Genomic DNA, 17,433 nt, shown 5'->3' with positions numbered 1-17,433 from the left:
GATGTGCACACAGGGATGCTGTGAGCTGTGCTCTTCCTAGAGGACCATCGCACTGCTCTAGCTGAGACCTGTAAGCAGTATAGTAAAAGTGGACATAATGTGCATGTTTGTCTCCTTCATGATTTTGAAGGAAATGTTTTCAGCTTTTCCTCACTTAATACATATTGCCTATAAATTAATGCATAGGTTTATAATATTGAAATATGTTCTTTTTATTCCTAGTTTGTTACTTTTATTGTGAAGGGAATTGTGAACTTTGTCAAGGGTTTTTTTTTTTAATGTTTTTTGATGTGATCATGTGTTTTTTTTATTTTTTAACTTAATCTTTTATATTTATTGTATATATTGATCCAGCTTTCCTTCCCTAGGCTGAAATCAAGTTGGTCATGATATATGATCTTTTAATGTGTTTTAAAATTTTTCTCTAAATTTATGTGTATGGGTGTTTTTCTTGTATCTGTACTGTGTGTATAGTCCATGCCTACAGAGGTCTTGTTCCCTGGAACTGGACTTACAGACACTTGTGATCCACCTTATAAAGCAGTGTTTCTCAACATTCCTAAGGCTGTGACCCTTTAATACAGTTCCTTGTGTTATGATGATCCCCAACCATGAATAATCTCGTTGCTACTTTATAATTTTAAAATTGCTCTTGTAATTACCTGCTATGCAGGATATCTGATATGCAACCCCAAAGTGGTCAAGACCCACATGTTGAAAACCACTGCTACAGAGGCAGGGACCCAAACCTGGGTCTTCTGCAAGCTTAGTGAGTGCTCTTAACCACTGAGCAAGCTCCCTTACTGTGTTCTTGTTGAGAAGCTTTGTATTTATACTCATCAGTCCTGCAGCCCATCTTTCTTTCCTCTTTTCTGTGTCATAATCTGTTTTGGTGTCCTGGTAATGCTAGCTTCATAGGATGAGTTTGATGACCCTTCACTTTCTAGCCATGTAATGGTGTAATGTGAGGACTGTTCCTGTTTTACAGTTTGAGGGATGTTCTGTTTGCTCTTTCTCAAAGGTTTGGCAGAACCTAACAGTGAGTTCGTTATTTCTGGGATTTTACTTTGTGAAACTTTTGATTACTGTTCCAGTCTCAGTTGGTATGGATCTGTTTAAGTTGTTGATATCATCTTGATTTAACCTTAGGTTTTGTGTCTACAAATTTCTACATTTCTTACAGATTATTTAGGTTTGGGGTATTTATGTTTCAAAATACTCCCGAACAAGCCTCTGGATTTCATTGGAATCTGTTGTAACATTTTCTCTTTATTTCTGATTTCATTAAATTTTGTCTTTCTCTAATTTGGCTAAGAGTTTGTCAGTATCATTTACCTTCTTAAGGAACCACTTTTTTGTTTGATTTCATTTATTGTTCTTTAATCTCCATTTCATTCATTTTTGCCCTAGTCTTTATTATTTCTGGCTGCCTTGTTCTTATTTTATGACTCAACGTACATCATTACGTTATTCATTTAAGATCTCTTTTCCAGTGTGAGCACTCGTAGCTGTAAACTTTGGTCTTAGGAAGTTATATCACTTGATTATATAACAAAAGTTCTGGGAAGTTGGTTTGTAATTTTCATTTGCTTCTATAAAAATTTTAAATATTCACATTAAGTCCTTAGTGACCTACTGGTCATCAAGAATGTATATTTCAATCTCCAAGTATTTGTGTAGTTTCTTTATCTTCTGTTGTTGATCTAATTTTGGTTCACTGTTGCCTGACGAGATTCAAGAGGTTGTTTCTGTTGTTTCACATTTAAATTTTTCTCTGTGACCTAGAATTAATCTATTTTAGCGATGGTTACATGAACTGAGAAGAATATGTATTCTGTTTCTATTGGATGGCATATTCCTAGGTATTCTACTTGATTGATGATGTAGTTTAACTCTGAAGTATTTGTTCAATACAATCTGTGCATATATATTTAAATTTGTTACATCTTCTTGACCAGTTATTCCCTTTTGTGTGCAGCAATTTCTTCCAACTGAGAATAATCCTGGAGTTGATAGCTCCAAGCTTGGGCCCATCTGTATGCCTTTCACTACTGTAGATTCAGAAAGCTTTGGTGATTCAGCCAAAAACTCAAGCATCTATATCCTTCCAGCTCCATACACCCATTGTGTTTGGGAGACACCCTTCAGATTGAACCATGCTGCCCCAGAGAAGGATGTGTGATCTGGGGAGTTTGGGGAAAGTGGGGGGAAACTGCCTAGCTGATGGACTATGAAGCTAAGCGGACCTGCCTGCCATGCTTAGCTTTCTTTACCGTAGCTGGCAGTCTCTTTCCTCTGGAACTCCGAGCCTTCTGGGGCTTCCCATGGGTGAACACATTTTCCATGTGTTGCCCATCGTTTTCTTAGCCCTCTGGGCTGTTATATCAGCAGTTTGTATATTTCTGAAGCTCCTTTTTTGCATTGGAATAGAGTCTGTCCTTGCACTTATTTTCCTTCTTAACACACCATCTTATTTGGAAGGTGACAAAGCTAACATTGTACTGCCCTCTGCAAAGCATCACCTGATAAGCAGCCTGTCCAGGGGAATGGACTAGTTAGCTTCTAAAACTCCAACACATAGACAATAATAACAGGTTCCAACAGTGCAAATGATCATGCTTGGAGATTGTTGAAGGCCCCAAGCAGCCAGAGGAAGTAGTCTGCCTGTAGTTGTCTGTATCATTTAGGTACACTTCGTAGAAAGCTAAGGCTTTTTCCTTACTATTTGACCATAGATCTTTTTCTTGAAAAGACAGGTTTGGCAGTGTTCTTTCACTTTTTAATTTACTGTATCAAAATTTACTTCTATTAATCCTACCATCTTTCAAAGCAATGTACCAGGTGTTGTAATTAGATACAAAGATTAGGTCTAATGGGGAAAGTGGAAACGATTAATTTTCTAACAAGACACAAAGCAGAAAAGTGAGCATTAAAAGAAAAACAAAGTGTTCAGTTAGCACAGTTGTAACCTTTCCTGCACTGTGAATATGTTATAAGCAGTAACTATTTATTTTATTTCATATTTTTGTGGGAAACAGAGAACATCAAAAGAGGATTTCATGGTAAAGGAACCTACGCTTTGGCTAGGAGGCACAGGGTAGAAGCAGAAAGGTGGGTCCCAGTAACCATCAAGTCACTCCACAGGTGCCCAGAGTCACAGGCATGTGGAGCGTTGGGGAATATACAGGATCCAAACTGTAACATTGTATCCCTGCCCTCAACAGTCTCACCAGCATCTGCCTTGGACGCTGCCTCCTACTGAGAAACTTCTTTGTTTTCTCTGACAGCTGCCCTATCCTCCTTCCTGATTTCTCAGGCCCTGTTCTCAGCTTCCTTTTCTAGATGCTCCTCTTGTACTTGCTAAGTACCCTTTTCATCTAACTGTTTTGCCTGTCCCAGCAATCTTTTCCAGTCCTGTGGTTTTAGATGCTGTTGTCTTTTATGCCAACAATGCTCAAATCCTCCTAATGCCAGGCTTACCCACTTCAATGACCAAAACATGACTTGCACTTTCACTACATATAAAACCTGTTTCTTCTGTCATTGACACTTTAGTAAATAATATGCATTTGTATTAGTAAATAATATTCATTATTTTAGTAAATAATATGTATTTGATCGAAACCGTCGTCTAGATCGGGGATCCCTTTAACCTTTAGTGCATAACCAAATGCATAGAAAATTCTTACTGCATTAAATTGTTTCTCAGGTTGCACTTACATAGTTTCTTACAAAGTGAAGGATCTTGATGCCCCGTATATAGGTTTTATGTCTTCAATATTGACTTATATAGAGGTGTGGCAGGCATGGTTCTGGAGAAGTAATTGAGAACTACATCCTGATCCATAGGCAGAGACACACAGGGCCTGGCTTAGGCTTTTGAAGCTTCAAAGTCCAGTGACATATCTCTTCCAACAAAGTCATACCTCCAAATCCTTTCAAACAGTTCCACTCCCTGGTACTAAGCATTAAAATATATGAGCCTATGCGATCTATTCTTCTTCACAGCTCCACAAAAAGTCACTATTATCCAGGGAAATATTGGAAAAGTGGACTATAGAATAAATATGGTACTGTCTTCTTGGTATTTAGAAGTCTGGTGCTCTTAAGAAATTTTATGAACAGAAGATAAAACTAGAACATCCATAAACACAGTAGACATGAATTTCCAGTCATGTGAAGAGAAAAAAGGAGAGAAAAAAAGAGAAAGAAAAGGAGTTATATGGTAAGGTAGGAAACAAGAAACTAGGAAGAGGCCTGGGTTTGGTCTTTTATATCAACCAGCTCATGTGGAAACTAAGTTCTTACCAAGACTTGGCTCACTACCTGCTTCTCCCAACATATAATCACCTCTCTTAAAGGTCCTAAGACCCCAGCTTCATTATATTGGGAATGAAGTAATGGCAAACCACACTGAATCAGAGCAGCTCTGTGTAATGCTTCTCAGGTGGTTGTTGGTGCTTTATGATGTAATGGGATGCACTGAAGAATTCAGACATCAGACTGGATCAATGATGGTCCTGCCAGCCTAAACCCTAATAGAAATAGACTGAAAAAAATTGTCCCAGACTCAGTGAATAGAAAGCATTTTATTTTTTGATTATGAATGTTAAATACATAATAAGCACATCAGGTCAAAGTTGCATTCTCTATGACCAGCTCTGTCAGCCAGCATCTCTGACATATGGGAGAAACAGTGGAGTCAAGGGAAGCGTCATTTTTAATCCAAAGTGTTCTCTTTTCACCCCGCACCCCAGCTACACTTGAGAGGACAATTTGTTCTAAACAAAATCATATTGGGAATCCAATTATTATAGTTGTCTTGTATTAAAAGTGATGTTTCTTTTTTCAAAGGTACGTCAGCCTGTTGTATGCACCAACAACCATGTGTTTTGTTCCATTTGTATCGACTTGTGGTTGAAGAATAACAGCCAATGTCCAGCCTGCAGAGTCCCTATCACTCCTGAAAACCCTTGCAAAGAGATTATTGGTATGGGACTATTCTATATGTGCATAAGAATGTGTTTAAGATAGCTTATAAATATTTGGGAGAAGACTGATAAAAAGTTCTCATTTTTACAGATCAATATCATATTGGGTTCATAGTAGATCTAGTGCAGTAGACTGTGAAGGATCCTGAAATAACCCTCAGGTCACATGCAGCTTACATTAGAGACTGCATGAGAACAGAAATATTAATGGTTTAAAGTCACAGGACCTGAGGAGGGGAGAGGGAAAGTAGAGGGTCAGAAGGTGTAGGAAAGAAGGCGAGGGACTCTCAGAGCCACTTGATGAAGTAGGTGACCTTAGGTTTTGAATGTGGGAGTTGTGTACCCAAGAGAATACTCTAGGAATGCTGTTTGGGTGGTGGTGTGTGGGCTGTACTATAGAGTAGAGACAAAATTTGGATAGTCAGAGTGGAGACTCAGGTCCAGTTAAGGATACTGTGAAGCTAATTAAGGTTTTCAAAAGAGAATTAGTGCCATGTTAGGAGAGGTAGGAGGAATTAGAAACAGGAACTAGAAATAGCACATTCAGAGAGACTGGATGTTTTATTTTTACTTCAGGGGCTACACTTTTGTTTTTCTTTAGTAAACATTAAGAGTGTGTCTAATTAGCCATAGGTGGACAATGTCTTTCAGTAAACTCATATTTTTGGTTCTGAGCCTAGCCTTTAATGGCTGAGCTATCTTTCCAACCTATCTTACAGAAAATTTAGGAAGTAGTTATAGTGATCTAAAATTAGGGGGGATTATCTTAATCACTGTTTGTGAGGAGAATGGAAAGAAAGCTACAAAGCCAAGAGCAGAGGACTGAGTGGACCTGGGATCAGAGTTGTCCCTAAAGCTTCTGTCAGGGCCACAGGGGTGAAGTCTGGCCAAAGGCTCTTCCTCTGCTACGTTGCTGCCATTGGGGTTAAACTCTCACATAGATCTATTTAAGGAGTCAGGTCTTTGTGTAAACTTGATAATTAAAGTCGTTTAATGTTTTATCGTAGCTTTCACCACATCTTTTCCTGCTTCATTCATTCCTATCTAAGATTATAGTCCTTCATCCTTTCCCTTGAAAAGATCATCCTGAAAAAAGAGAATATCTTTAAATGCATTTTTGTTGTTGTTTGGTTTTTGGGTTTTTTTTCTATAATCCTGCTAACTACAAAGGCAATAAGTCCAGGATTAGTTCGGAGCTCTCTGAATTAGTTCATATTGGATGTATTTCTCACATATGCTCACACACACACACACACACACACACACACACACACACACACAATCTTATATGTTCTGCTTACATATAAATATAGTGATTGACTTTATTATTTAACAATTGTTTTTAGATTTACTGTATTCAAAATTGATACCTTAATCCTATGTAGCCCTTTCTTCCATTGCCTTTGCTATGCTAAGATGTTTAGGTAAGTAAACACAATATGATACTTTACTGAAGATATTTCTTATGCCGTTAGTTAATATGGTCTCCTCAGGGTTAAGGAAGAGAAAGGCCTACATGACCCCCAAGTCCCCATCTTTTGCTCTGAGTCACGTATCTTTCTTTCCATCTCCATCACAGACAATTCCCCTAATTGTAGATCACTACAACTACTTCTTAAGTTTTCTGAAAAATAGTGTCCACCTTGGCTATTTAGTGTCCCATTAAATGTTTACTAAAGAAAAACCAAAGTATAGCCCCTGAAGTAAAAAATCAAACACCCAGAGTCTCCCTGAATGTGTTCTTTCCAGCTCCTGCTTGAAACTCCTCTCACCTCCTATTTGGCACTAATTTTCTTTTTTAAACCTTAATTAGCTCCATGTTATCCTTAACTGGACCCGAGTCTCCAATCTAGCTATCTAAATTTTCTTTCTTTCTGAGTTTACCCGGGAAGCTGTACAACACATATGTAGAAAGAAAAAAGCTTGTTTTCACTGTGCCCCAGCAAAGCAACACTCAGAGTTTCCCCGTAGGAGGAACAAGCGAAGGTGAGCCTATGCTGAGCCACACAGTCAGGAAGCATCTTCGCAAGACCAGGCTGGAGCTTCTCCATAAGGAGTACGAGGTAAGGGTGCCACACTTTACATTACCGCTCCAAGTGTCCGCACATCTGAGAGCCAAGGCCTAGGAAACTGGGTGGGATTTCCTCCCCTCAGGTCTTCTCTTGGGAGTTTTGGGTGGTATCAGGGATTTTGTTTCTTGAGGGCCTTGTGATACTTCTGCCTCTGCTTTCCAAGTGCAGAGATTACATACATTCACCACCATGCCCACTTTGAAACCTTTAGTGCCAGTCTACACATATTTGATAAATTCTCCCTTTTCTCTTTTAAATAGAGAAATGGTTTTATTTAAGTAAAAAATGGAAGACTAGGGTTTTAGAGAAAAGGAAGGAATGGAAAATTTTTTCTTTATTTTTCTCCCTTCTTTAAAATTACTTTTTATTTTATGATTTTTATTTTATGTCTGTGTTTTGTTTGCATGTATGCCTATGCACCACTTGAGTACCAGGTGCCTGAGGCCTGGAGAGGGACTAGCCCCTGGAACTGGAGTTACTGGAGTTGTTGTGAGCTACCTCAGTTGCCTCAGACAGTTGTTTCTAATATACTGGAGCATAAGTGATGGAATAAATGTTCTTTCCTACATATGTTTCCACAGTTGTGAATGTATAAATATATCAACATAAAGAACACAACTTCTTATGCTAGGTATGGTGGCATACACCTTTAATTCCAGTGCTTAGGAGGAACAGACAGGCAGATCACTGTGAGTTCTAGGTCTGCCTGGTCTACATACTCAGTTCAAGGACAGGCAGGACTACTGAGAGCACTGGATTCTAGTTTTATTCTCCCCTTTCATGTCACAATTGGCAGCTGCATTTCAGCAGCAGATAGGAAGGGGCATTCAGACAAGCCCTGACACTTGGAGTTACTTGGATTTACTTTCTGATAGAATTTTTAAGTTTCAGATTAAGAAAGTGCGTCCATTTTAGATGAATAAATGGTATTACATAGAAGAATTTATCCCAAATGTTTGCAATCACATTCAAGAACAACAGTTCCAGAGTAGAAAAGCAGATATTGGAAATAGCTGACTAATAGTTGAAGACCCACTGTTGGTATTATTAATCTGGGATAAAAAGTGGAGGATTTTATTTCTACCTCAGATGTAGAAGCAAAAATAAAAATATCAAACAAAATTCTGATTGACTGTTTTTACCAACACTTTTTAAATTTCTCTCTATAAAGCAATTAACATGTTTCAAATGTTCCATCTGAATTGGAATCTACTTTTTTTTAATTCATGTTTTTTTCTTAGTTTCTTGATAATACCTTAAACAAAATCAAAGGGTTGTGACATTTTTTAAAAACTATAGCTGTCTGTGAATTAAAATGTAAGCATTTTAAGTAAGTGTTATACCAATTTTTATGAGGCTCAAAATACATTTTAAGAATTTAAATTGACTTTTTCTTTACAAAACTGTTACTATATATAAAGCATCTCTGTATTATATAAACTTGAGTGTACTATTCACGAACAAGCTGACTCTGGCTTAGCATATACAAGCCATTAGGATATCTCTGACTATTGATTTCTGTGCTGTTTCAGGATGAAATAGATTGTTTGCAGAAAGAGGTAGAAGAACTTAAAAGTAAAAATCTCAACTTGGAGTCACAGATCAAGACCATTCTGGATCCTCTAGCTTTGATTCAGGGGAGTCAAAACGAAGATAAACACCCGATGGCTGATAATCCAAGTAAAACTGACCCAGAATCAGTAGTAGAATGGAAGAAAAAGCTCAGAACAGCTAATGAAATATATGAAAAAGTAAAAGATGATGTGGATAAGTTAAAAGAGGTAAGTTGTAGTCTGGAGGGAGGGGAATCTATTATGGTTAGTTTTAAAGTTCTACAATATTTTAAGTACTTTCACAAGTATAAATAGCCATATACCTTGACTCACCATTCGCTAATTTGTGAGAGCAGGACTAAACCCTGCATAAGTATTTATATGCAGTAGGAAGCTATTCTCATTAGTGGTCATTAGCTGCCAAGAAGTATCAGGTGGTTGCATTTGTGACTCTAACTGGAGATGCAATAGTGCTTCTATAGGAAAGAGCTTCTTCTGGAAGAGCTGCTGCGTCTGTTTAAAGGACATGACTGTTCCCCCTCCTTTGTGGTTTGCCTTAAGTTTTTTAAGCTTACAGCAGTGGCTGCTTTATGTGCATTAGCAAACATAATCCATTTCCCTATTTAGCAAAGAAACATGTATTTGCTTGAGTTTTGAGGCAAAATCTTGTTATATATCCAAGGCTTGTCTGGACCTTCCTTTGTAGCCTGAGCTGGCATCAAACTACCCATCCTCCTGCCTCAGTGTTAGGATTACTGGTGTGGCCCACTGTACCCAGCTGAACAAAAGGTTTTAGCCAGATCTTTTCTAACACTACCATTGCCTTATTTTGAAAGCTGAATGAGTACATATTAAAAGTTTACTGACTACTTCTGAGAAAGCTGTGAGTACCTACCTTAGACACTCCTGCAGAAGAGTAAGGTGCTAGATGAGGCTGCCGTGTTCTCCTGTTGTCTACCCATCCCACAAGATAAAGAGAACAGTAGTTGAGGGGAAAAGCAAACTTTTGGGATTGTTTTAAATCCTGCGAGGAGACAGCTGCATGCTATTAGTACTAGAGCAGTGGCAGGTGTCGCTTTCTGGACAAAGACCAGCCTTTAGCTTGACTTCAGGAGCATCTACCGTGCAGTACAGTGGTGCTAAACGCATATAGTTTTATGGCACTTATTTCTACAGCTGCCCTTTTAACTATCTGTATTGCCTTAAAATGCTATTCTTGTTCTGAATTGCTGCATCCTGAGCCATGAAATTGTTAATGGACTCCATATGATATTTCACAGAAGAACCACTCACTGAGTATTAGCTCTCCTATCTGCAGTGAGGTTAAGTAGGAAAGAAACAGCTTCAACTCAGTGTAAACTGTTTTCTATATACAAACAAATGCTGTGCGGTTCATAAAAGGCCAGTATGAAAGGAAGAGGGGAAACTGCTTTCAGAACAAAGAAACTACATACACACTTCACTGAATCTTTATGAGGGAAGTGTGTAGTTCATTTGTGTATTGGCAGCCAGCCTTAGTATAGACCTGTCACCTTTGTTAAAAGATGAGACAGGCTAGAGGGACTTGAAGGGGCTATGCTATTATCAACTGGATTTCTCCTGTGTCTTCTGTACCTTTCCTTGAGCCATCAGCAAGTTGCATATGGTCTCCTGTAGATATCACGTTTTTAGCAGAGACACTTCTTAGAGTATGAGGCTGTATGCAAATCCACTCTGGCCTTAATGTTACTGTGTAGAATATATGAAAAGATTATATAAAAACACAGTCATTTTTATATCCAGTAGTTATAGCCATCCTAAGACATCAGAATCACTTGGGATAGATTAGATAATAGACTATAAATGAATTTTAAAAAGCACACACAGTCTACAGAGACAAAAATCAGATATGAAGTAAAATGGTTACAATAAGTCAGATGCAGGAATACAAACGATTCAGTAAAATACAACTTGATATGAGCAGATAGACTTCTAATGTTTCTTGGATTCAGGAGAGTTGGGAACCATGAGACATCATTACCAATCATAGCTGAGCATGTACAAGAATTAAAGTCTTTGATATTCCCAGGCACTGTCAGTAGGCAAAACTCTACGGTTTGTAACCATTGTTTGCTTCTAATAGTTCAGAGCTACCCAGCCTGTAATGAGAAATATTAAAAAGTGCAGGACACACTGACAGTGATACCTGTTTCAGGAGCTGGGGGCAGGGATGGAAATGAAGTGAGTTCTAATTTAAGCTTCTTGTTATCATCAAAAACTATGCACTAAGTGCCTCCCCGTATGATGCTGTGCTTGAAAGCTTACTTCATTGTTTGTGTATATGAGAGAAGTAAGTGGCTCTCCTGATATCTTCAGGGGCAGTGATGGTGTCTATCAGTCACTTAAAGAATTAACCCTTCACCATCCTGCTTTGTGTGCATCTGTGAAGGCAAGCAAGTGCTCAGAGCCCACAGTGAGCCTGGATGAGTCTAAGTAACCTGGCTAAGCTTAAGTGAGGGTATAGGCAGCAAATGAGTGCTTTCCACCCTCCTTTTCTTGTGACTGTTGAGGCACACTTGTATGTAAGTAGGTAACTAATACATTATGGAAGTTAATGAAAAGCACATTAAAATTTTTAATACCTATACATTAACAACTTCTTAAGTTACCCTCTCTTGTCCTAATAGTAATTCTACAACTCATTAGCTGTAAGCTTGTTCTAACCATTTTTCTTGCTGGGTAAGTCAGTTCAGTGACTAATATAAAGAGTTTAATTTTTGTTAGCAATACACCAATACAGTAATAGGATTTTAAATAAAGAGGCTATTAAGAAAATTCTAAAACCTGACATTACCTATGTCAGGCTATCTGTGATCCTGAGCTTCTAGCTTCCCTTCCTTCTGTTTGTAGTAGTATATATTCCAGGGAGACACTGAGTGTCTTTTAGTAATTTGTAGGTATTGTAAAAATCAAGGGAGAAAAAGTCATGCCGTAAGGACTTTTTTCTTACATATGTATGTCAAGGGACAATTGGTGGAACTTTCTAGAATATATTGCCTAAATTTTAAATGTATCAGAATTTGGAAGACAGAGAATAAGAAAGACCTCTAAAAAATAGTCATTAGCTTACTCATGTTAGATTTTTCACTAGAGAAATGTTTTTAACGAAGAATTAACTCTTTAGCATTAGTTTGTAAATACTTGCTTATGATATAATCTTGCCTTGCTCAGAGCATTTAATTATGGTCAAATGGAAAAAAAAAGACTCACATCTAATGACCATTAGCAATTAGCTAGGCTTTGAGCTAGCTAACAAGCGTAGTTATTTCCCTGGGTACAGGATTTAGAGAGTGCTTGGGGAATGTAGGTTTTAAATACCTGGTTGGATTTGCAGTTTCACACTATCCCACTGGTGAGTTTACAGTTCTGAGGGCTGTGTCTGCTATTCTGCTATAAGAATACACACAGCTCATGTCATCATTTTTTACAACGTACTTTTGTGTTAGCTTGGGCTTAATTATTTTTAATTCTGGTTTTTTTTTTTTCAGGCAAATAAGAAATTGAAGTTGGAAAACGGTGGCCTACTGAGGGAGAACTTACGGCTGAAGGCTGAAGTTGACAACAGATCTCCTCAAAAGTATGTGTGTCACAGAGTTCGGTCACTGCTTGTCAGTGCTTTTAAGGTGGCTCTCTGATGGGTCGTGGTTCCCATCTGACTCTTCACTCAGGAAAGCTGACTGTTTCTGAGCATCGAGTGTGAGTCTTAGATTCATTGGAGGCTAATATAAAAGAAAGGATCTCATTCCTTACTCTTTTCTGACTTTGATGTATAGAAATATTGTTTTATTTTACCTAAGACAAATGAGCCTTCACTTGGTTTTCCATATAACTATTTAATAGTACTGATCAATACTGAGATAAAACAGGGCCCCGGGCTGTTTGCTGATGTCATCTTGGTCATGTGATGACCTTTGCCTGGTACAGTAGGGCATGACAGGTTACTCCTAAGAAGTGAGAGGATGGAGGTGCAGAGAGAGATAGGCTCACTCATCCAGTCTGCCCAGGAGTAAGTGGTACATTAGCGTTTGAACTCGGGATGCTACTCCACACTCTGAGCACTTAGCAACTATTGGAAAAGGCTTGCCCGAAATAAAATGAGGCTTTGCCACCAAATCTTGGGCTGATTATTTGAAACTACAGTGAAGTGAATAAATTCTTCTCTTATGATGGTAGAGTCTTCACTCTGTGTTAGAGGATACCAAGTTGTAGGTTTTGACCTACTTAGCATTTAATTTGTTCATCTCAAGTGATAAGAAAGAGTTAGGAGTTAAGGGGTGAAGACAGAAGAGAGAACATTCTTGGAGTCGTCACCCTCCTCCACCACCCTGAGGAAACAGGGGACAGTATGGCAGCAGGGTGTGCATCAGAATATCACCATTTCTTCACTGCTGAGCAGTCTGTGTCCTTCTTCTATTGTCAGAAGACAAAGGCAGAAATGAGTAAATAGTGGAAGTATAGACTACCAGAGAAGAAGCAGCCCATGGTGAAAGGAGTGTGGTTTAGGGAATGGTAAAAGTAAATCCTCCTTACACAAAGGGAGGTTACAAACCACTGGCTAAAAAAGAAAGGATAGCTTTTACTCCTAAGTGTTCCCTCTTCCCATCCTCTCTAGCCTTGTTTTTCTTTCCTGCCAGGTAATGTCTTACTTTGACAAATTAGTGAAATAAACTAAGAAATTGTTGTTTTTCTGTGGGCTTGAATCCTTGTTCCTGGCAGCTCGCCCTGCCAGTCACAGTCGTGCTTATCCATTAGCCCTTTCCCACAGCATGCTGAATGGAGCAAAAGCTATTTTGTTTGTAGCTTTTATTTCTTGAAAAGTTGCCCACTAGATTTCAAATTCAGTGCCAGCCACAAAGATGTATGCTTTTAAATATCCATGACTTCTACCAAATAAATAACTGGAGACTCTCACCTGAAAAGTCTGGCCTCCTGTCTACTTGCAAACAAGCAGCCACACATCTGAGTCCAGGCTCGCTGCAGTATTCACATCTTTAACTTGTGTTCCTTCTCTTCATGGGAAGGGAACATTTGCACTTGAAACAGGGATTTGAACTGACCCCTATTCCAGATCAATTTGTAAAGCATTGAGGTATTAAATGCATTGCATTTGATTTATGACTGTGTTTACTTTGCATCAGTAAATCCTGGTGAGATTCAGGGAGAAGCCAATCACAGCTGAAAATCTCCACATTGGTTCACTGCAGAGGACTTGTGTTTGTGTAGAAACAAATACGAAATTTTGAGAATTTAAAAGTAAATGCAGACATATAGAAATCAGCCATTCATTTCCTTCCCTGCATAGGAAGTGCCTTGACCAATTAGTTTTCCCTATTTAGTTGGTTAAGTGTGAGTGTAAAGGAATACTTCTTACTCTGTACACAAGGTGGTGTTCTCTGATATAGCGTACAACCTGAGCAGACTATTAAGACTGTACTTAAATTTAGACACTAAAGTAAAAATAAGAACTGGAAGGTATTTCAGTCATCTCAGGCTTCCATAACAATATATATTTACAGTTTGACTTAAATATTAAATAATAGGTTTATTTTTTTCACAAGTGCTGAAGGCTGAGAACAAGGCTGGGCACGTTCATTTCTGATACATGCTCTCTTTTTCTGACTTACCAACAGCAACTTTTTTATTATAACTTCAAATAGTAAAGGGAGTAGAATAAAAGGGTTTTTTAATCTCTATTCTTTTAAAAACATGATTCTGTAGGGTTAGGTCTTACCATTGTGACCTGATTTAACTTTAATTACCTCTTAAATGCCTTGTTTCCAGATATAATCGCACTGAGATGGGGTTTCACATAATAGCCTGTGACTGAGTCCCCCTATTGAAAACAAGGGGAACTGGAGCATTTATATTGGTTTCAAGTGACATTGTTTTCTCTTTTATAGTGGAAGTCTGAGTTATCATGTATCTTTCCCGCTATGTCTTTCTGTTCTACCTTTGGTGCTCTATCTAATCTTATCTAATAATATATAAGCTCAAAGTGTGTATTTCTCTCTCCCTGTTGAGCATGTGGACATTCTAATAAGCATGTTCTTTAAGGCTTCAATATCATCCACTCTAATTTTTGTCAGAAATTTGTTGTATCTTAATTAGGTGTTTAGAAAATGTAGTCCCTTCTTTCCCTCTTTAGCATTTGTTTCCCTGCTGAGTTCCTTACACTAGGGGTAGGCTAGCTAAAGACATGTCCAGAACTTAATGGGTGGTGACATGCCTTTGAGTGTCAAAGCCTAACATCTGAAAAAAACTCAACACCAGAAATATTTCAAGTGTTTCTTTTTATTTACCGTTACAGGAGAGGCTTTAAGCTGTATAAAATGCATGCCCTGCCAAACCCTGACATACTAGGCTCTTCTGCTGGAACTTCTGTCTTGTGTTTTCCTTCTTGGCTCTTATCACAGCTAATCATAATTGTGTCATGTCTTTTTTTCTGTTTAAACAAAAACTGCAACTTTCCTATTCAAAACTGTATCTACTACATGTTATAGAACTTGATCTCCTGGTTTTAGTATGTGTCTGTTGAGTAAATTGAAGAAACACATAGCCCCTGAGACTGTAAGTATAATGATTGTTTAAGAAAGTGCTTTCCTTGGACTTTTGGGCTACTATAGCAAAATACCCATATATTGAGTGGTTTACAAATCATAAACATTTGCTTCTCATGGGAAAGAGGACAAGGGACATCCCTAGGCCTTTTTTTTGGGGGGGGGGTGGCACTAATGCCATTCATGAACTAAAGGCCTCCGGTGGCCACCTCACCTTTATTATCAAGGCCTCATCCCTTTCTCCAGTTGTAGGCATACATTACATTAGTGCTCAAGAATGAAGGCTTTCTTCTCAAGATCATTCATATAATTGTATGCCTCTACATTATAATCTTCATCGACACACTTCCGGGCCAGCAAAACATTGCAACATCTGCTTCTCCAAGTTCAAAGAGTTGGATCCTTATTGTTGTAGTTGTTGTTGTTTTGGAATTTTGTTTGCTTGGCTGTTTTGTTTTTCAAGACAAAGTTTCTCTGTGTTAGACCTAGCTGTCCTCAAATTCACTCTGTAGCCCAACCTGGCTTTGAACTTAGAGATCTGCCTGCCTCTGCCTCCCAAGTGCTGGGGAGAGAGGTGTACAACACCACTGCCCAGATGAAAGACTTGTTCTTAGTCTGAGAATGTAATGAGACGTATCAAGAACCCATGAATAGTGGTATAGAATGGGAACCTGCCAAGGGAATTTAATACTGAAGTTTTCATATTTCTAAATTTCCTTGACTCCAAATACTATTCCTAAGCTGTGTCAGCAAGGATGATTGCATTTGTACTTGCTGGAATTAGGAACTCCTTAGTGACCACTTAACTCACAGAACTGTGAGATTTCTACTTACTTCATGGGGAAGTTCCTTAGTTTATCACACAGGTCCTTCCCTTACTTGTGTCGTCTCTGCTCACACCAAGTACTTATTCTAGATCCCTTTCCATCACTGTGACCAAAAGTACACGGCAGAAACAATTGAAGGGTCAAAAGATGTGTTTTGCTTTACAGTTTTGGAGATTGCAGCCCATCAGTCAGAGTTCCATGTCAGTGGGAATAGAGTAGCTCTTTATTCACATGACATGGGACAGGAAGAGGAGAGCTAGACTGGAAGGAACCAGAGTGGGTGTACCCTTCAAAAGCTCCCTCTAGGAACTTCGTGTCACAGCCAGGTCCACCTTTTAAAGGCTCTGTAGTCTTCACAGTATGTCACCAAAGAGGCAACCAAGTATTTACAACATGAGCCTCTGGGGACATACATATCCAAGGTGTGACACTCTGATGAATGATAGGATGGTAGTTTATCAGCTGCTGCTCATGCTATAATATAAAATGCGTTGAGTTCAATTTCAAAAGTCCCTACAGACTAAACCGTCTCAATTACTTAAAGCTTCAGAGTTCTGAAACAAGATCTCTTAGTTGTAACCTCTTGTAAAATCAAAACAAGTTTCATATTCCAACATACAATGGAGTAAACATTCCTTTCCAAATGAGAGGAACTGTAGAACAGCAAAGAAAGATTAGACCAGCAGTACAAACACTCAATCCAGGAGCTTAGCACCAAGATACATGGTGGCATCATCTGAGCCCACTGGGCTTTGGCCCTGTCACCTGTGGCCTGGCCTAGCCTAGCTCCACTAAAGCATCTCTAAAACCCTGGGATCTCCACTGCAAGTTGGACTTTGCCTTAAAGCTTGGCTTACAACATGCCCAAGAGATTCCTGTACAGAATCCAGCCATATACACTACCAAGCCTCAAGTATGGTTTTTATGAAATCTGGGTACAAGCCTTCAGCTCTATAAGTCTTGTATTCTATATGCCTGTAAAACAGTACCATATGAACAACACCAAGCCATTGCCAACTTAAGAAGTAGTATGGCCCCAGTGCACATGCAGCAGTCTCTGCCTGCATAGGTAAACCTGGGAAAGCATTTCACTAGGTGGCCTTAATCTTCAGCTTCCTGGTTTTAAATAATTCTAAATGCTTTTGCAGTTTTACACCCTGGGACTTTCAGTAGGAAGGGTAACACCTTTAATTATCTCTCCTATTGTCCCAGTGCAAAGGATGCTACTAATCTCAATAACTGTCTACAGCATTAATTCAGAGCTTCAGATCTTGTATCTTTTCTTGCCAAACTACCTGATTTTAAAACCCTCCATTCTTTGCTCTTGGTTCTCACTACAAACCTGGCTAAAAGTAGTGACCAATAGCTATTTCTTTTTCATAAAACGTGTGTGT

The 17,433-nt window shown here is 38.6% G+C and overlaps 1 protein-coding gene across 1 annotated transcript in view; it reads left to right on the top strand.

Moving 5' to 3' along the window:
- Positions 1-17,433, top strand: part of Rnf219 (ring finger protein 219) — a 40,444-nt gene that overhangs the window by 6,805 nt on the left and 16,206 nt on the right. The window contains exons 2-5 of the mRNA XM_028772437.1: positions 4,855-4,990; positions 6,963-7,054; positions 8,596-8,844; positions 12,144-12,232. Of these exons, the coding sequence (XP_028628270.1) occupies positions 4,855-4,990; positions 6,963-7,054; positions 8,596-8,844; positions 12,144-12,232 (566 nt within the window). The remainder of the gene's footprint in view (positions 1-4,854; positions 4,991-6,962; positions 7,055-8,595; positions 8,845-12,143; positions 12,233-17,433) is intronic.

Source organism: Grammomys surdaster, unplaced genomic scaffold (genome assembly GCF_004785775.1).
Source record: "Grammomys surdaster isolate TR1022 unplaced genomic scaffold, NIH_TR_1.0 65, whole genome shotgun sequence".
Taxonomy (NCBI): Eukaryota; Metazoa; Chordata; class Mammalia; order Rodentia; family Muridae; genus Grammomys; species Grammomys surdaster.
This window is presented reverse-complemented; position numbering and strand designations above follow the sequence as displayed.